Here is a 17,055-nt window from a genome sequence, read left to right as displayed (position 1 = left end):
TTTTTTTTTTTCTTGGTTTTTTTTTTTTTTTCTTTTTTTTTTTCTTTTTTACTTTTTTTTTCTTGTTGGCTACTGAGTATTTTATTCTTTGCTGAGCTTTTATTCTTTTGGAAGTCTGCCCAGGAGAGGATTACTCTAGGGTATGGGTGTCCAGCATTCTGGCTTGCCTAGGCTGCATTGAGTGAAGAGGAATTGTCCTGAGTCATGTACAAATTATAATATAGTTAACATCCATAAGTAAAAAAATCTTTTTATTATTATTATTTTTATTAAAATATAAAAAAAAAGAGGGCAACAAAAACATAAAATCAGTGGGTTGCACATGTACACTCTAGGGAATCTAAAGAATATTATGGCACTGGCAATCTCTGTGTGTTCTGAATTTCAGGGAAGTACCTTAAGGTACCAGCTCTCCAAACCACAGTTCCTTATCATGCTTTACACAACCTTCTACTCAGAAGTCACATGTTATGATTGCTGGCATTTCAGGAAAGGCAGATAAGAATCTAGTGAGGAGAGAGAGAAGAGCATCCAAGGAATACAAAGAGACTCTATATCAACAATGCTGGCACACACACAAACAAAAGTGAACCAAAGAACAGTTTATTAAAACAGTGGAGTTGTGTGTCATTTACCTTCTCTCCCAGGTAAGATGTTGGTGCTTTCCAGTACAAACTATGCACTGAAGCAGGCAATTCTTGAACATCAGCCACCACGCTATTACTGACTGGATTGAAAGTGACAGGAATGTCAATATTTTCATCCACTGCCTCCAAGCGCCAATTTCTCATGTCCACAAACTGAAAATATATCAAAGGAAATAAAAGTTTGTTTCATCTTCTATTAAGCTTAATTAACACTATAACAGGGGGAAAATTGTTTAGACTTTGGCTCTCGTTTCATTAAGGACTATACAACCTGTTATTTATTATTATGCTAGGGAAAAGAAGATATAACGCCTATCTACCAGAACATCTCAGAGTAGTAAGATGAGCAGATAGATAGGTTTTCAAGAACAGTCTTCAGTAACCATCAGATGAAATCTTCTAAACATCAATTCAAGTTTGCTACAAAAGAGGGTCATTTCAACTAACAGACACATTCAGACTACACCTAAGATTTAATCATGCTGCACCAAATCTGCACCATTGCTTACAGAACATTTCTCATCCTTCACAACTAATAAAAAATATTTGCAATTTCAGAAGAAATCTGGCATTTCCATAATGGAATAAATGTAGGTTCATGACAGCAAAGAAAAAAAATATCAAATACACCTTGGTTCGATGGCGATTTGTGCTGCGACAGCTGCTTGTTACCCCAAAACAAAAACAAGTGGTGCATCCCCTGGGATTAGAAGGGTCCAGGTAAAACGATCCGGGTCGGCAAATATCACATTCTGCACCTTCAACATTCTCCTGTTAAGGCATGGTTGAAAGAATTCTCAGAGTTTTCCTTTTGATTTTGGTAAGGCCCCCAAAATCTCCTGCACATAAAACAAATCTTCTGAAAGAATATTTATTTAAGTGCGTGGAAAAATGAATGTGATTGTCTGTATATCCCATATTCCAAATACAAATAGAACTGACTGATTTGAGACTATCTTAGTCATGAGCTGTCTTCACAGTCTGTAAAGTTAACTGCTGAATAATACCTATTAGTCAGAGACAGCTGGTAACTTCCCTGCCAAAACCCTCCTGCTGGCTTTTTGAAACCTACAATATAAAAGGTCACTTGTGAAAGTTCACATTTATCATATCTAATTATGCAAATCAGAACAAAGGAAGATTTCCTGGATACAATGCTGTAGTGAAATGTCAACTGACATAATATAGCTAAAAAAAGCCTGGGACCTGGTTAACATCCAAAAGCTGAGATGCAGATACATAGAGCAGATCTGTGCAGGGTACAGACTGCTTCAGTAAATCAATGAACATCTTCGTTGTATTGCTGTAACATCCTGTAAAAACTGAGATGAACTGTAAAACCAACAGATACTGAACTCATTTAAATAAATGCAGATAATCTGCACATACAAGCTGTGCCTTTCTACAGCCGAATTTAATTCTTAATGATCAACACACACTATTCACCATTAAATCTGAAATAACCACTGATGTGCAAACAATGCCTATGAGTGCAGAAATAATTTGATTTATCTGACCTTGCAGAGACAAATTCCTGTTCGAGGATCACAAACATCTGGTTCTGTTCCATCTCTGTTACAATTACATGGTATGCAGTTTGGGAAACCGTAAGTACCTGGAGCACACTGATCACACTGCCGTCCTCTTATTCCTGGTTTGCATCTTTATCAAACAAAGAAACATGCAGGAAGGAATCAACAAGAGAGGCAGGAACAGAAAGTGGGAGGCTGGTGGCTTTTTGAGGCAAACGCATGTCTGTGAAAAAACTTTGAGTTTCATGAAGAAACAGCAGCAGATTAGTACTGCTCTCAGTGGAATGGTGAGAAGAACTGCAACATTTTATAGTGGTCATGGAAATTATGGATTCGATTTTGAAAGATATAAAAGCTCACAATGGAATTAGAATTCTGCAGCAAATCAGTGTTTGCATCCCAGAGCTACTCTATACAGCAAAGAGTGAAACATGAATATTGTATACAGATAAGAGCACCTGGGAGATTTACAGCTGGAGGATGTGACTGGGCATTTCCCAAGGCACTCACCTGCTAACAAAAATGTGGAGAATCCCAGTCTTATGAATAATTATGGAGACATCAACTTGACACAAGTCTTGTGTTAGTTTGCAACTGTTCACAAGGGATATTTTGATTACTTATTGGATTGCCAACCAATAAGATCAAACTGCCCAGGAACCCATCAAGCCTTGCCTTGAATGCCTCCAGGGATGAGGCATCCACAACCTCCTCGGGCAACCTCTTCCAGTGCCTTTGTGTTCTCTGAGCAAAGAATTTCTTTCTAAGATCTAATCTAATTCACTCTCCCTTGTCCTATTACTATCTACATGCATAAAAACTCAGTTTTCTTCCTGTTTGTAAGCTTCTTTCAAGTACTGGACAATTGCAATGAGGTCTTCCCAGAGCCCTCACTTCTACAAAGTAAACAATCCCAACTCATTCAACCTTTCTTCATAAGAGAGGTGCTCCAGCCCTCTGATCATCTTCATGGCCCTCCTTTGGACCTGTCCCAACAGCTCTACATGCTGCTTTTACTGGGAGCCCCAGGCTGGGATACTGTGCTCCAGATGGGGCCTTGCAAGAGCCAAGTAGAGGGGGACAATCATCTCTCTCCCTGCTGTCCACCCTTCTTTTGATGCAGCCCCAGATACAGTTTGCCTTCCAGGCTGCAAGAGGACACTGCTGGCTTATGTCTAGCTTTTCCTCCTCTAGCACCCCTAAGTTCTTATCCATAGGGTTACTCTCATCTCCTAGTCTGTACTTGTACCTGACTTAAGTTCAACACTTTGCACTTGGCCTTAGTTTTTGTGGGCCCTCTTTTCAAGGATTTACTTGAGTGAAGTGTACATTATGCAAAAGACACCAAACTACAAAAACAAGGCTTGAGAAAACCTAAAATATCTTTCTGTGACAGCCTTCCTCCTGCCTTTGGGACAAACTTTTACAGACTGATAAGAGCGATGAAGTTCTTCCTTCTGTTTATACTAACTTGCTTATTCCAGTAATCTGCCCTTAATAGCCTAAAGATTTCAAGACAGTAAATTCCCACTTATAAAGTATGTCTTCCATCACCACCACCATCTTTATGTTTTGGTTGTGACAACATCACTCTTATAACAATCAGAGATTTGATGGAGTTTCCTTTGGTTTTCTGCACCGAATTTATACATGCGCTACACTACAAACATGGAAACAAACAGTTAAGTGTGTGGACGAGGTAGACTGCACTTCATGTAAAATACAAAAACAATTACTCAGTTCGCCAAACAATGGGTAAGGTTTCTCAGAGTCTCTCTGAATGCATTACCCCCTACGCATAAATAACTGGAGTTAGATGGGGACTTTGAACTTCATGTAATCCACAGAAGGAAAAGTATTAATCAGAATGCCTTAGCTGGCTTTATACTTCCAGATCAGTTCAAAAATATTTGCCGAATGTGAGATTTTGCTTTAGAATACATATATTTTTTTAACAGGTAAGCTGTCATCTCATTTATGTCACAGGCTGCATGTTAGAGATATCATCATTACAATCAGGCAATACAGCTTTTCACTGAAAAAGAAAATCTATTTCTGCAGAAATTATCCTCAGCTTTACTCAAGCAGAAATGTGCTAAGCCCTATCTTTAAAGTATTAGATTTTATTTGACCGAATGATTTGATCTATTTTTGTACAGCTTTGTTGCCTGTGTAAGAATAAGTTATGGGGGGAAATGAAAGCAGAGTCCCATCAGATTAAAGTGTAGCAGTGCAGAATATAAAAGAATAATAAAGGTTGGAAAAGGCCTCTAAAATCATCTAGTCCAACTGTCCATTTACCACCAAATATTGCCCCCTAAGCATGTCCCTAAGTACTACACCTACTCTATCCATACACACCTCCAGGGACAGTGACTCTACCACCTCCCTGGGCAGTCTGTTCCATATATGCTACACTTCAATCCTGATTTTGATTTCTATCTACGAAAACAGTTTCCTGTTTCGTCATCGGGATAAAACAATTATTCAGTTCATGCAAAATCAACAGACATGAAAAAATAGTTCAATTTCAGGAAATAATATAAAACTCCAATATGAATTCTGAAAGTGAGTATTCTCTGTCGTATACATGGGACTAATGGCAGAGTAGGAAAGACTATATTTCTTCATTAGGACTCTGCAAAAGCATATCCAATCCAATTAAACTGTATCAAATTCAGCCTTATGCAACCTATTGGCTCTCACACATGTATGTTTTCTGTTTATCTCCCCCAAGGAAATAAACAGAAATGTTCAACTATACTAATACTGACAGCATCTGAATTTAAGAGGCTTCCCTGCAATTATGAATGTATGCTTTACTTAATTTAGACAATATAAACAACAGGATACATAGAGGAAAATATTTTACCTCAGCATACCAAGATACATAAAAATAACCATATCATATAGAAGGCATAATAAAGCAATTCCAAATGTGCGATATTTTCCATACACACAGCATCTATTTTAAGCTCTTAAAAATTCACTGCAATGCAAACACATGAGTTTTACAGTCCTTAAAAACATTACTGGATTTTAAACCCACACTTTAGGCTGTGGAATGTCAGATTTTTTAAGAATTTGAGAGATAACATACACCATAATATGTCAGAGTTCCAGTCTGTGGTGAACTGCTATCCGGGCACTGAATAAGCTTACATGACGCATCCCCAGCAAACAAAATGCATGCCTGGGTATCTCAAATGCCGCCATTAGTTACTCGCACAAAACAGATTTCTACAGAGGAATGCATGTATCCCTGTAACAGCTGACTTCTACCTATTGTCAAACATCGCTCCTATTTCTGTTAATCATTGTAAAAGTTCCCTGTATCCTCCCACACTCTCCACATGCCCAAAAAGAATAGTGAAGCAAACAACTCATACATCATGTATAATGCACATAATTCAAACTTACTTGCATTGCCCCTTGTTTTTTTCACATTCTGGTCTTGCTGCATTAACAACTCCTCTTTCTGAACAATTGCAGCTCTCGCAGCCAGCAAGAGGGTGATAGCCAAAGTGATGTTTCTCGCACACTTCACATTTCGGTTTCACAGTTCGAGGAGGGCAAATGCACTTGCCAGTTAAGTCATCACAAAGACGCTGCCCACAGTTGCATACTATGTCAAAGAAAACATTCTACAAATCAATCACATCTCAATTTACAATGATAAATTCTTATAAAATCTTAATATAAAACAAACACAAGCTACATTTTTTCTTTTCTCTCTTTCACACTTTTCAAACTTTAGGTGGTTTATTATTAAGTGGCTTATTCAACTCCAGCTATTATGATGATATGAGAGTGAGATCAGCCAAGGCCATGGAACATGATTATGTGACTGTAACTGTAGCTCCAAAGAGTAGCTTGAGACCCTGGCTCTTTTTCATGGATTGGTCGCTTGAATTCAAACTTCCCCAAACTGTCAAGTATTAAACAATTAATAGTTTTGGTTTCAAGATGATCACTTCTACAAAGCAATATTAACAGAGAATCATATATGGAAGGCAGATGAGGACTAGGGGCATGATCTACAGATCTGTTGATGTTATTAAGAACAATATCACAATGAGAGGAATTAAGAATGCTATGTGTCCTTGATTATCCATGGAAAATCTTGAAGGTGTAAATTGAGATACAGTAGTGTTAACACAGCAACTACTAAGCAGTCAGTGCAGAAAAATCAACTTAACTGAGAAGCAATACGGATTTTAACCAGTAAAATTGTAAGTCCTGATCAGATAATTCACATGAAGACACATTTCATTGTGAACTATGTGCACTTACAGGGAATGAGTTTATCTCTGCATCAAACTGAAAGCTATGCTAAATCTAAGATGACTCAACCAGGCTGCTCTGTAAAAAAGAGTGAAGGTGTGGTGCCCATGCAATGAAATGAGAGAACTAAATAACTAAGGTCTTCTCAAGTACTGAATAAGCCAGAGCATGTACTTACACTTGCAGAATGGAAATCCATAGTAGCCAGTCTGGCATCTGCTGCACTGACGCCCAATGACGTTAGGTCTGCAAATGCACTGTCCTCCCAGAGGGCTGCAGGTGGGGCTCATGGAACCTTCGCTATGGCAATTACATGGCACTGCTCCATTGTTGTAGAACACCACAAGTGATCTTGCAGAATCCTTACAAAAGGCTGATGATCTTTCTGGGCTGTTTAAGTTGAAATATAAGTTTTGTCAGTATTGCAACTTGGAAATTGCTATCAGAATACTTTGCAGTGGTTCTGTAAATTATGATCCTATCTTTCAAACAAGTCTTTGAAACAAGGATAGCGTGCAAGGACATACTTACATTAATTATATTAGTAGTAAATGATTTTGATCATTATGTAGATAGGTAAGAGTAGGTAAGAGTAGGTAAGAGATTTTTTCAAAGTATGTACATTAGTCATATTAGTTCAGCAGGCCAAGCAAAATACCAAAGATGGAAATACCAAAGACAGAAAGATGACATAGATTTTCCTCTTCCATCCTGTGAGTAATAAAGTTACCTTTACATTTCATTTACAATAGAAAGTCATGGAAAAATGATTCATGCAATATTAATGAGCCAGCATAAGCCATGAAAAGCATTTTAACACAGCAAAGGGATTAAGTTTTTACTCATTTTTCTTTAATAAGAAGTGAAAATAATATTAAATACCAGCTTCAAATGCCCAGATTTTTAGGAAGTGATGCTTACTCGATGTGGAAACTGTTTCCTCCGCACTGGGTAATAAAATCAAATGACTTGTCCATGGTCTTTTTGTCAAGAATTTTGTAACTGTAGTTATCTGCTGGAACAACTAAGACACTTTCCTTAAAACAGAAAAAGCTGAATTGTACATTTCAGGGGAAAAAAAAAAAACAAAAACCCACACACAAAAAGCTGAGGCATTTATATTTTTTAATGTTACTTCTTTATGAGTACTGGATTGTCCCCCCAAAATATCACATTTTAACAAAAAGGTAGGAAAACATACTCGGAAGCAGTATCCCCACCCTCCTCCTCAAATTTACTCTAAAATCAGCCTACAACAAAAGCAATGCATGATATTTTAGAAACTTAAAAGCAGCGTACAAGATCCTAACAATTTGAAACACTATATAAAAAAATCAAATACTTCCTTGTTAGTTTTCATCCTTGTACCTATCTCTAAATGGCTGGTGAAGTTGCAAGAGTATTTTCAAGTACACTTACGTAGTAAACTCACCAAAACCAGCATTCTTCTGTCAGGTATCATAACTGTAACAGAGACTTCAGGTTCAGAAATGTCAAGCTCAATTTGGTTTTCTGCAATCACCTGATCCCGACAGCCAGAAGAATGAGGGCAGAATGAAGCATTAAAGGAACCTGGAAGAAGTGTAATGCCAAACAATGACCAGTATGTCAAAATGCTGAGAAGAGAAAGGAGTTAGATTAAATTTGGATTCCTACCTGACCACACATGTCCTGCATTCACATGCACGTGTACAGGGAATGTTGAATGTGCTGGCTGATAAAAATGTACCACAAATACATATTTGCCCAAGCGGGGCACTCTGCCAGTCATGGTTACCTGGTTCTGCAGAAGCAAGAACAGCTCTAGTAGTACATTTCTTTTGTGAAATATTCTTGTTTTTATCAACTTTTCTATATATATAATATATATATTTTTCTATATATCTCCTAGCTGCAACAGTAAAGAGGGGACTTGGCATTTCTCAGGAAGTCAACAATAACTTCAAAGGCTACAGCATTACATCCACATGCTCCTACTTGTTAACATGTCAAGCACATATAATGCACTTCTGTAGTTTCCAAGACTACAGTTTAGTAGGTTTACAGTTTAGTATAGGTTTAGAAAGAAACTGGCACATTTTTTCTCTTCTGGTATATTATCTTTGTGGCTTACTCAGTCTGCAATATTATTTTGATCACTTCATTTAGTTTTTATTTTCTTAGAATGCTTCATCTAAAGAAATTTTCTAAGAACATCATTTGTGACTTTAGAAACAGTAGTTCCAAAATATGAACTACCTGTAATGATGTCAAGGTGACTCCATCAACTTTGTCAGAAGATAAAGGGGCACTCAGTGGATGATGAAGTATATTTCTTTGTCCTTCAGAGATTTTCCCATCCCCAAATGCATCCAAAATCAAAGTTGCTGGTGGAGTTTCATACACTGAGGGAATGCATGTTACACTAAAAACAGAATAATATAAATTACTCTTGGGGTTGGGAACATTCCTTCAGCACCATGAAAGAAAATGCATTTAAATCCCAGAAGTTAACATGGTAGAATGTAATACAGTTAACAATGCAATAGTAACCACTGTTACTCTTTGGAATTTTATGGTCATGGTCAGAAAGTAAATGAAAGCAATAGGTACAGAGCTAACTTACAAAGGGGAAAATGTATGTGGACTGATTTTATTTACTCAAAATTTCCATAAACTAAACAGTTATCAATAGTTTTCTAAGGAAACCAAGAGTTTTAAAATATAATTTAAAAAAAATATTATATGATGCTGTTAGTTGCCTTCAGCAGAGTCTGTGCTAACACCGAGTTCTCAGTTCTACAAATATTTATGTAGGTATGACCTTTAAAAATGTAAGTTTTCCCACCAAAGCCAGTGGGACTACTTATGTACTTAAAAGTTAAGTATGTACGCAAAATATTTGTAGAACCGAAGCCAAAATAGTGCTGCTTGAAAGCATCCCAATTCATCCACTGTTGTGTTTAACCAATTTTTACTTGGTACACTCAGTTCTTAATAATTTGATTGAGATAAATGTTTTACAAAACTTCAGGAGAAAATGTTATTTGAGGGTTTCATGCTGGTGTTCAATTCTTGTAGGTACTCAGAAGAAAATGATAACTCTTTGTTCAGGACAGACAAGGAACTGGAATGCCAACTGTGTTCCAGTTCTGAGATTGAGATCTATTTGCCAGGCTTGTGCAGGAAACCATGTGCAACATCTGCTTCTAATACTATTAAACTGAGCCAAGATTCTGCATCTTTCAAGTTGGTGAACACTAAACACTTTGAGGAGAGCAAAAATTATGCCAGGTATTGGTCTTAAAAAATGGAACAGAAACATATAGCAAAATATGCAAATATAGAAGAGACTATAATAACATAGATAAGATTAGATAAGAATATAGATAATAAAGAGACTAAAAAAAAAACAAGTTATATATATCTACATTAGTTTTATTTTAAATCATGTTTTACATCCAGCTTTTTTCCCCCATTTTACTTGGTGTATATATCGCCTAGGAATGCAAAATTCCTATCATGCCAGGACAAGTACATTCCATATTAGAAAGCTACTCTCATTTGTAAGACTGAACAGAAGCAGGCTGGCAAGCCAAGTACAGTTGCATACTTTTATCCAATTTGCTATCCAGGTTTTTCTGTTTTCTATTTCAATTCAGCCATTATATTAGGAATTACCATCTGGAAAACTAGCAGACCTAGCCACTTAGTCACTTTCTGCCTCTGAAGTCTTGCAAATAATATTCACTTTTACTTTGAGGCTCTCCTCATTGTCAGATCAATCAGAAAAAAGGCTTAAGACTCAAATCACTAGGGACATGCAGGCAAGACTAACAGGAGCTGAAATGTTTTTTGAACTTGGACACTTACCACATTGGACAGCAAATGAAATACTTTTGTTTTCTAGTGCACTAGCACTCAGTAGTTCAGATAGGCAAGGAAAAGGCCAGAATTAACAACATTTCAACTTTTTTACTAATTCTACCTTGTAAAAGTGGCTTATGAGCCAACTTTTAGTCACTGAGCAAAGGTTCATTAAAAAGAATGAAATTAAAAAGTCTCCCTTTCACGATATCTTCCAGAAAGCATAAAAAAGCAGAACAGTTACACTACCTTCTTTCATGAGTGCTCCTATAAACAGCTATGCAGTGCACTTTAGGATTCACATATTCTAATGAAAATTCTTCAGCTGGTATAATACAAACTTTGTGCTGAAAAATAAGCACAGTTAGTATTGTAAATAACAGGTATTTCCTATATATCAGGAGAATATTCAAACCAATCTCGAAGTAAGTTATTCAGAAAAATACTGCTGCATTTTAGAAATAAAAATAAAGATATTCTTAGTATAAAACCTCCATACTTAGATATATAGCCTGATAGTATCAACAACTTCTGGATATGGATCACATTAGCACAGCAACTGCTGCAGGGAGTTAACATATAGTTCAAATGGTATTTATTCACACTGAACACTGCCTCCAGAAAGGATTAATAACTGATATAATGCTTTCTTCATAACATTTCTATGAAACTACTTGTGTGTTTATAACTTAATCCTAACTCTGGACTTCAACCGTCTTCATGTTTCTGAAACAGAAACAGTTAGGAAAAAAAATCAGTGTCCAGAAAAACGTATTTCTGGCGTGGACCAAAAGATGGCAGCGAAGGCTTTTTATTCCAAGCATTTCAAAGTTCTGTCGTTTCTAAAATGAATTTGTTTATTATCTGAAACTAAGAGACTTGGGAAACTCTCAGATAGATTTTGAGGATTAGGGAAAAAAAAAAAAAAAAAGAAGAAGAAAAAACTACCAGAAGTTTTTAATTTAAACTCTGCATATGGAAAACAGAAGGGCACTGAAATAAAGCCTCTCTGAAATAAGAGAGGGGGGAATACTCTTGGTGATACAGAATATAAACAGGAATTTGCCTTTCTTGCCTGACTCAGTATTCTCTGTGTATATATAAACCAACATCTTCAAGCACCTAAATTACATGCTTTCACAGAACATATGAACATAAGAAGAATCATAGAATCATATGCATATCTGCTTGGGGAATAAGGATTACAAAAGAGAAAAGTAAATGAAAACTTACCAGAAGAAAATTAATTGATGATGCCTTAAAATGTATCTTTGTATCTGCTAGAAGGTCATAAGCTGCAATGCGATTCCTATCATCAACAACAACACTACGACAAAGGAAACTGAGACAGAAAACAGGATTAAAATGAGCCTCTTGGCAAGGCCATGCTGTTTATTCTATTGCCTAGCTCAGCTGCCTAGCTAGCCTCACCACTGGTGCCCGGTCATTCTGCTGGATTGTAAGTAACAACTGTGGCTGGCCACTGGTAACAGCATCCTCACAAAGGAAGCACCACCTATAAAATGATGCTTGTCCTTTTTAGGCTGATCTACACAGAGTTCAAACCTCCACACCTCAGCTCTGATGCTGAAACATACTTACATGCTGTCTGCAGATGTTACATGGCATGTAATTAACATCCAGTACCCGGTCTGTGCTCCTTGAGGTACCAGAATGTACCATCCTCTGCTTTCATATCACTACACGTTGTTGATTGTGTGGACTAGCAGCTATTATCCACTCAATGGCACCTGCGCAATTCTTGATTTTATGAAACTGTTCTCTGAGATTCTCCTCAATGCAAGTGAAAAATTGCTAGTCTGTGTCTCTTACTGACTACCTTCATTTAGCTCTAGATCTTCGGTAAAGACAGACACTTACTAAGAAGAGTCTTGCTAGAGGCTTGGAACCCTGCCTCATTGAGGGAGCAGGACTCCTACAGCCTTACAGAAGTGGAAACAGTTCCCTTTGAGCAAGGCCTGACACACTTTACTTGTGATTTCTCAAGTTTCTCTGATGTGCATGGACTTCATTGTGGTTCAACTGTTTCATTTTCTAACAGAAGGGACACACATCTTTCTGCTCAGGAAAGATGACACAGCAATTTACTTGCAACGTGACTATTAGCTTAATGTAGAATGGCAGCAGAAGGGATTTACTGCATTGCTACATTTAAGTAGCAAAGGCTTTCTTTGTTGTTTTTTTTTCCATGACTAATCTCTTAGTGTAACAGATACACTAACGAGTAAGATCAAAATAAGCCCATAAGAGATGTTTGCTATAAAAGCAATAAAATTGAAGCTCTATAAAAAGTGTTTGGGGGCTCAAAGTATTACACAACAGGCTAAAATAAGAACTTTGTCTAGCAATAACCTTGCAAGGTCACTGCTTCACATAGCTCTGCTCTGTATCACAAATATGCTGATGAAAACAATTTTTTCCTACTGGGCAGTTTCATCCTAAACAGCCTCAAGCCTCCAATCTGTCCAAAATTTGGCTGACAAGAAAAAGTGATGCATGGCAGCAGTCTCCTCACACTCCCAGGGGCACAGACACTTGCAGTATCACATTTGAGTCATATTCTGAATTGCTCAAGTGTTGAGGACAATCTCACCAGGACAGACAAAATCTCTGAAACATCTCCAGTAATCTCAGCAGTCAACAAGGATAAATCAGCATATGGCTTACAACCTTGCCTACAGCCCAACAGCCAAAGGATGGCTACACTCAGAAACTCAGAGAAACATTTATACATCTGCTTCAAAAAAATCTAGTTACAACAGTGGGAACACCCTTGTAATACTGACTGCTACTTTTTATTATAGTCCAAACCCTCAGACTGCTTTTAACTAAACAAGTATAAATACTGCAGACATCTGCTGCCAACAGAGCTGTTGGATGCCCTGCTACTGGACCCCAAGATTCATAATTTATAAAGATTTAAGCGTATATAAAAAATCTCTTTGTACAGAAAAAGTTCACTAAAGCAGCAGCAATATTTAATGTGCTGACTGCACAGACTTAAAAATGTATACAATACCCAGACAATCACGTATTTGCTTTTTAGTCAATCCAATATTTGAACAACGTATATAGCACAATGGATTCCAAAATATAAAAGGTATAATTATATACTGAATGGTTGCTTAACCATTTAGTATTTAACTTGGAAGTTCTCACCTGTATTTGCAACTGTATATTCTCACTCTGCCTTCTGTGATAGGTCCAGGACTATTTACTGCTACCTCAGCAGTGTATAACTGATCATCTTCATTGATGTATTCAAAAACAAGAACATAGCGACCAACTTGAGGAACATTTATGGTCATCTGTAAATTGACCTAGGTCAAGCAATGTTGAAAAAAAGTCTTTAGATTCTTCATTTTTTTTCTTGCAGGAAGCTCCCTTTTCCTGTCCTCCAACCTAACCAATCAGCATTAGTCTAGAGCCAACCTAGTACTGTCACAGCAAAGGACAATCCAACAGAATAGAAGTAGTGCTTATAAATTATCACTTTGTATACTAATGAGAGTCAATCAAATTCAGGAAACAGCTGTCATTTCACAGTTCTGGGAAGATAACAGCAGATCTGCAAGATAAGCTGAGGCTTATTATTTCTGTTATCAACAGTAGAATTTACCAGTGAGGAAATTCTAAAGGTGCTAATAAATTGTCATTCTCATCTCTAGCCTATCTTTAAAAACAAATAAAAGTGAACTCTAATTATCTGCTAAATAAACATTTCCATGAACATAATTCCTACTTCTGAAGTACTGTGTACTGATTCCCTATGAAGACTGAAAGCATCTTCTCCACGTAGCCATTGCCACTTTCTGAAAAAACTATTTTTTCTGTTAGTTCATCTCTGCAAGTTGCTTAAAGTAATATTTTACAGAAAATACTCCAAAGTAGTTGAATGGAAAGTGCTGTGGTTGCAGTATTTTGTTACATTTGGCCATACAATTCAAATTTAAGATGCTTTTTTCTCAATGTCCTGAAGCTATGAGCATTTAAGCAAGCAAATAATTCTGTCAACAGCCATCCTGACTTCACTGAAATTACCAGTAGTTGCAAACAAGCACCAGGGCCTGTGGCACATAAGTATCCTTGTTGTACTTGGTGTTTTTAAAAGCTAATACCACAGTAATAGAGGACATAATCATCACTCTACATGTAATTATCACACAATAAAATGTTTTCTTTCTTTCTTTTTTTTTTTTTTTTTTCCCAAACTAAACATGTTTCTAGTATAATTTTCAATTTCATAAAACATGTTTCTCTTCCGATGGACCTACAGGAGTGGCATACTATCTTCTGCCTGCTTTTTAAATGAAGTAAAAATTTTACATAATTATAGCTATTTAAGGAAAAAAAAAAAAAAAAAAAAAAAAAGATTAAGAGTCACTGATGACAAATCCTTTTGCAATTTCTACTATAATTAAGCAGTATGCTGAACAACACAGTACGCCTGAAACACAGAGATTTTTATTTAATAAGACAGTTATGTCAGAGTGAAACATCTACTCTGGTCAAGGTTATAGATGTGCCTATATTAATCTTTTAAAATCTATAAAAATTTAGAACTTAACACAGAGTCTGCTGTAGGGATGAGTTAAAGATCTGCAAATCCTAAGCCATGAATCTGCAACTGTTTTAATCCAGTAGTTTTATAGTTAATAGTGCAGATGGGACTGCAATTAGCATGCAGGAATCTAACCTCACTTCCACTGATATGTGACATCACTGGTTGATCAGGAGTTGGCTGTCGGACAGGCATTCTATGTCTTCCACCATGACTGAAATATAGTGCCTCTGAAGCAAGGACACAGGAAAATTTGCCCAATGGCAAATGCTGATAGAGCAAGCAGCTTACACAAAACAAAAAACAGAACACATCATTATTATTGCTTTCAGTTGCAGTGGGATAATAACAATATGATCCAACACAATGGTTTATTTTCCAGCATATATACTGACTTCTCTGTTGGAACATGTCCTGAATAGGTGCAAGGCTCTGTAACTTGGATCTGCAAGATGGATGCTTCATAATAATCTCTAGGTAACAGCACCATGTAATCCTAAAAACAAAGAATACAACAACTGCAAGACCATGCAGAAAAATACAGAAGAAACATCTCCAGACTTTCACAACGTAGCAATGCACAAAACCAACTACATAAACAAATTTTATGGAGAGTCTATCTGCAAGACACATGCTTTTGTTGTTACTTATCTTTTGTTAACTCTATTTGTATCTTCACAGAGATGGGGGAAAGGCACAGCTCTGTGAGCAGTGAAACTCTGCAGCCACTATTTCATCACATATTGTACAGGATGGTGTTCATAAAAGAGCTTCCCCACCATATCCCCACCACCTTACAGGACACATCAAGCCCAGAGCCTTGGAAACTAAAAGCCTCTTCTACTTAAGAGTTAGCTCTGAAACACATATCTTCTAACTCAAGGTTGATCTTGGTTTATAACCCCAATGATCCAGTTGCTTAATCTATTTAAGATGTGCTTTGTGTGTTGGTAAGACGTGCTGGCTTGTTTTTGCTCTGCCTTTCCAATAAAAACATATTTAAGCTAACTTATAAAAACTTTGCGCGTGTGTGTGTGTGAAAACATTCTGGGCTAAGATCATTAACAAATTCCTTTTCAAAGGTATTATTAAAAAAAAACAGGCACAACAGTACTGTCACTTTCAGTAAGAAATATGCATGCAAGCTTTTTAGTAACATTTTACACAATATTGCATAAATTTAACAGAGCCTCAGGGATGATGACTAAAGATAGTGGGTATTTGTTAACTCTATAAAATACACACATGAATTTCAGTGTGGTATCTTTACGAACAAACTTAAAGATGTCGGATCACAAACGATCACCGCAATTATTAATTTATTTATTAAACAGGAATTTCCCAGAACTGCTTTCACAGAAAACTTTTAAGTGTGTGGAAGAAGCATTAAAAACATTTAGAAAATCACCTTCTAATTAGCATCACCATTTAATCACCATTTAATATTTTTCTGATGAATTTTTGTTAGAAAACTAACAACTTGAGCATCTGTAGCAAAGCTTTAAATATGACACCTGATATGTAAGAATTAAAAATTTATATGAGCTTTTATGCTCAACCAGTTGCATATATTAATACTGCTTCATCCTTTGAAGGTACGTATTTTGGATAGACTGAAAGCCTGTAAGTACATGAAAAATTAGAGCAGATAAAAGTCAGAGGACAAAACAAAAAAAAAAGAAAAAAAAAGAAAAAGGAGTAAGAGTCTGAAGGTAATCGTGCCACTGTACTCCTTTCACTAATGCTGGATTTCAATTGCTTCCAGACTTCTTTCTGGCAAATAATTACAGAATCATGACAGTCTTCAACCACTTGTTTTCCTCAATTGCTTTCTTACCAAGAGAACTTCTTCTGCTATTATACTGACAGTCCACGTGCCTGAAACCAGTGAGAAAGACTCTGTGGAGTTTTTTCCTGGGATCATGACAAAAGCTGGCTCCTTGCTGGGTGGGAAGACAAACTCTTTGCTCTGAGAAGCACCTGCAAGCAGAAATAAATAAATAAAAATAAAAGACTGTAAAATGTCTCTAGCTGCTTATTGCTCTAGATTTATTATTACATATATTATACCTGGTCCGGTAGGAGCTTATCAATGCTCTTCTATTAATACATATTAATAACTGCACACAGTAAATAACAGAATTATGCAATTATTGTAATCTTC

At 36.6% G+C, this 17,055-nt stretch overlaps 1 protein-coding gene across 1 annotated transcript in view; it reads right to left on the bottom strand.

The window, feature by feature from the left end:
• LAMA3 (laminin subunit alpha 3) overlaps positions 1 to 17,055 on the bottom strand; it is a 112,747-nt gene that overhangs the window by 43,826 nt on the left and 51,866 nt on the right. Inside the window, exons 24-38 of the mRNA XM_042869575.1 lie at positions 16,729 to 16,871; positions 15,287 to 15,387; positions 15,027 to 15,177; positions 13,490 to 13,650; positions 11,543 to 11,651; positions 10,559 to 10,656; positions 8,702 to 8,867; positions 8,120 to 8,246; positions 7,896 to 8,035; positions 7,385 to 7,500; positions 6,642 to 6,853; positions 5,600 to 5,804; positions 2,165 to 2,309; positions 1,278 to 1,418; positions 636 to 800 (exon numbers count right to left, since the gene is read on the bottom strand). Coding sequence (XP_042725509.1) covers positions 636 to 800; positions 1,278 to 1,418; positions 2,165 to 2,309; positions 5,600 to 5,804; positions 6,642 to 6,853; positions 7,385 to 7,500; positions 7,896 to 8,035; positions 8,120 to 8,246; positions 8,702 to 8,867; positions 10,559 to 10,656; positions 11,543 to 11,651; positions 13,490 to 13,650; positions 15,027 to 15,177; positions 15,287 to 15,387; positions 16,729 to 16,871 — 2,180 coding nt within the window. The remainder of the gene's footprint in view (positions 1 to 635; positions 801 to 1,277; positions 1,419 to 2,164; positions 2,310 to 5,599; positions 5,805 to 6,641; positions 6,854 to 7,384; positions 7,501 to 7,895; positions 8,036 to 8,119; positions 8,247 to 8,701; positions 8,868 to 10,558; positions 10,657 to 11,542; positions 11,652 to 13,489; positions 13,651 to 15,026; positions 15,178 to 15,286; positions 15,388 to 16,728; positions 16,872 to 17,055) is intronic.

Source organism: Lagopus leucura, unplaced genomic scaffold (genome assembly GCF_019238085.1).
Source record: "Lagopus leucura isolate 7727_CA_CO unplaced genomic scaffold, USGS_WTPT01 Super-Scaffold_100002, whole genome shotgun sequence".
In the NCBI taxonomy this organism is placed as follows: Eukaryota; Metazoa; Chordata; class Aves; order Galliformes; family Phasianidae; genus Lagopus; species Lagopus leucura.
Note: the sequence above shows the minus strand (reverse complement) of the source record. Positions and strands in the feature narration are given on the sequence as shown.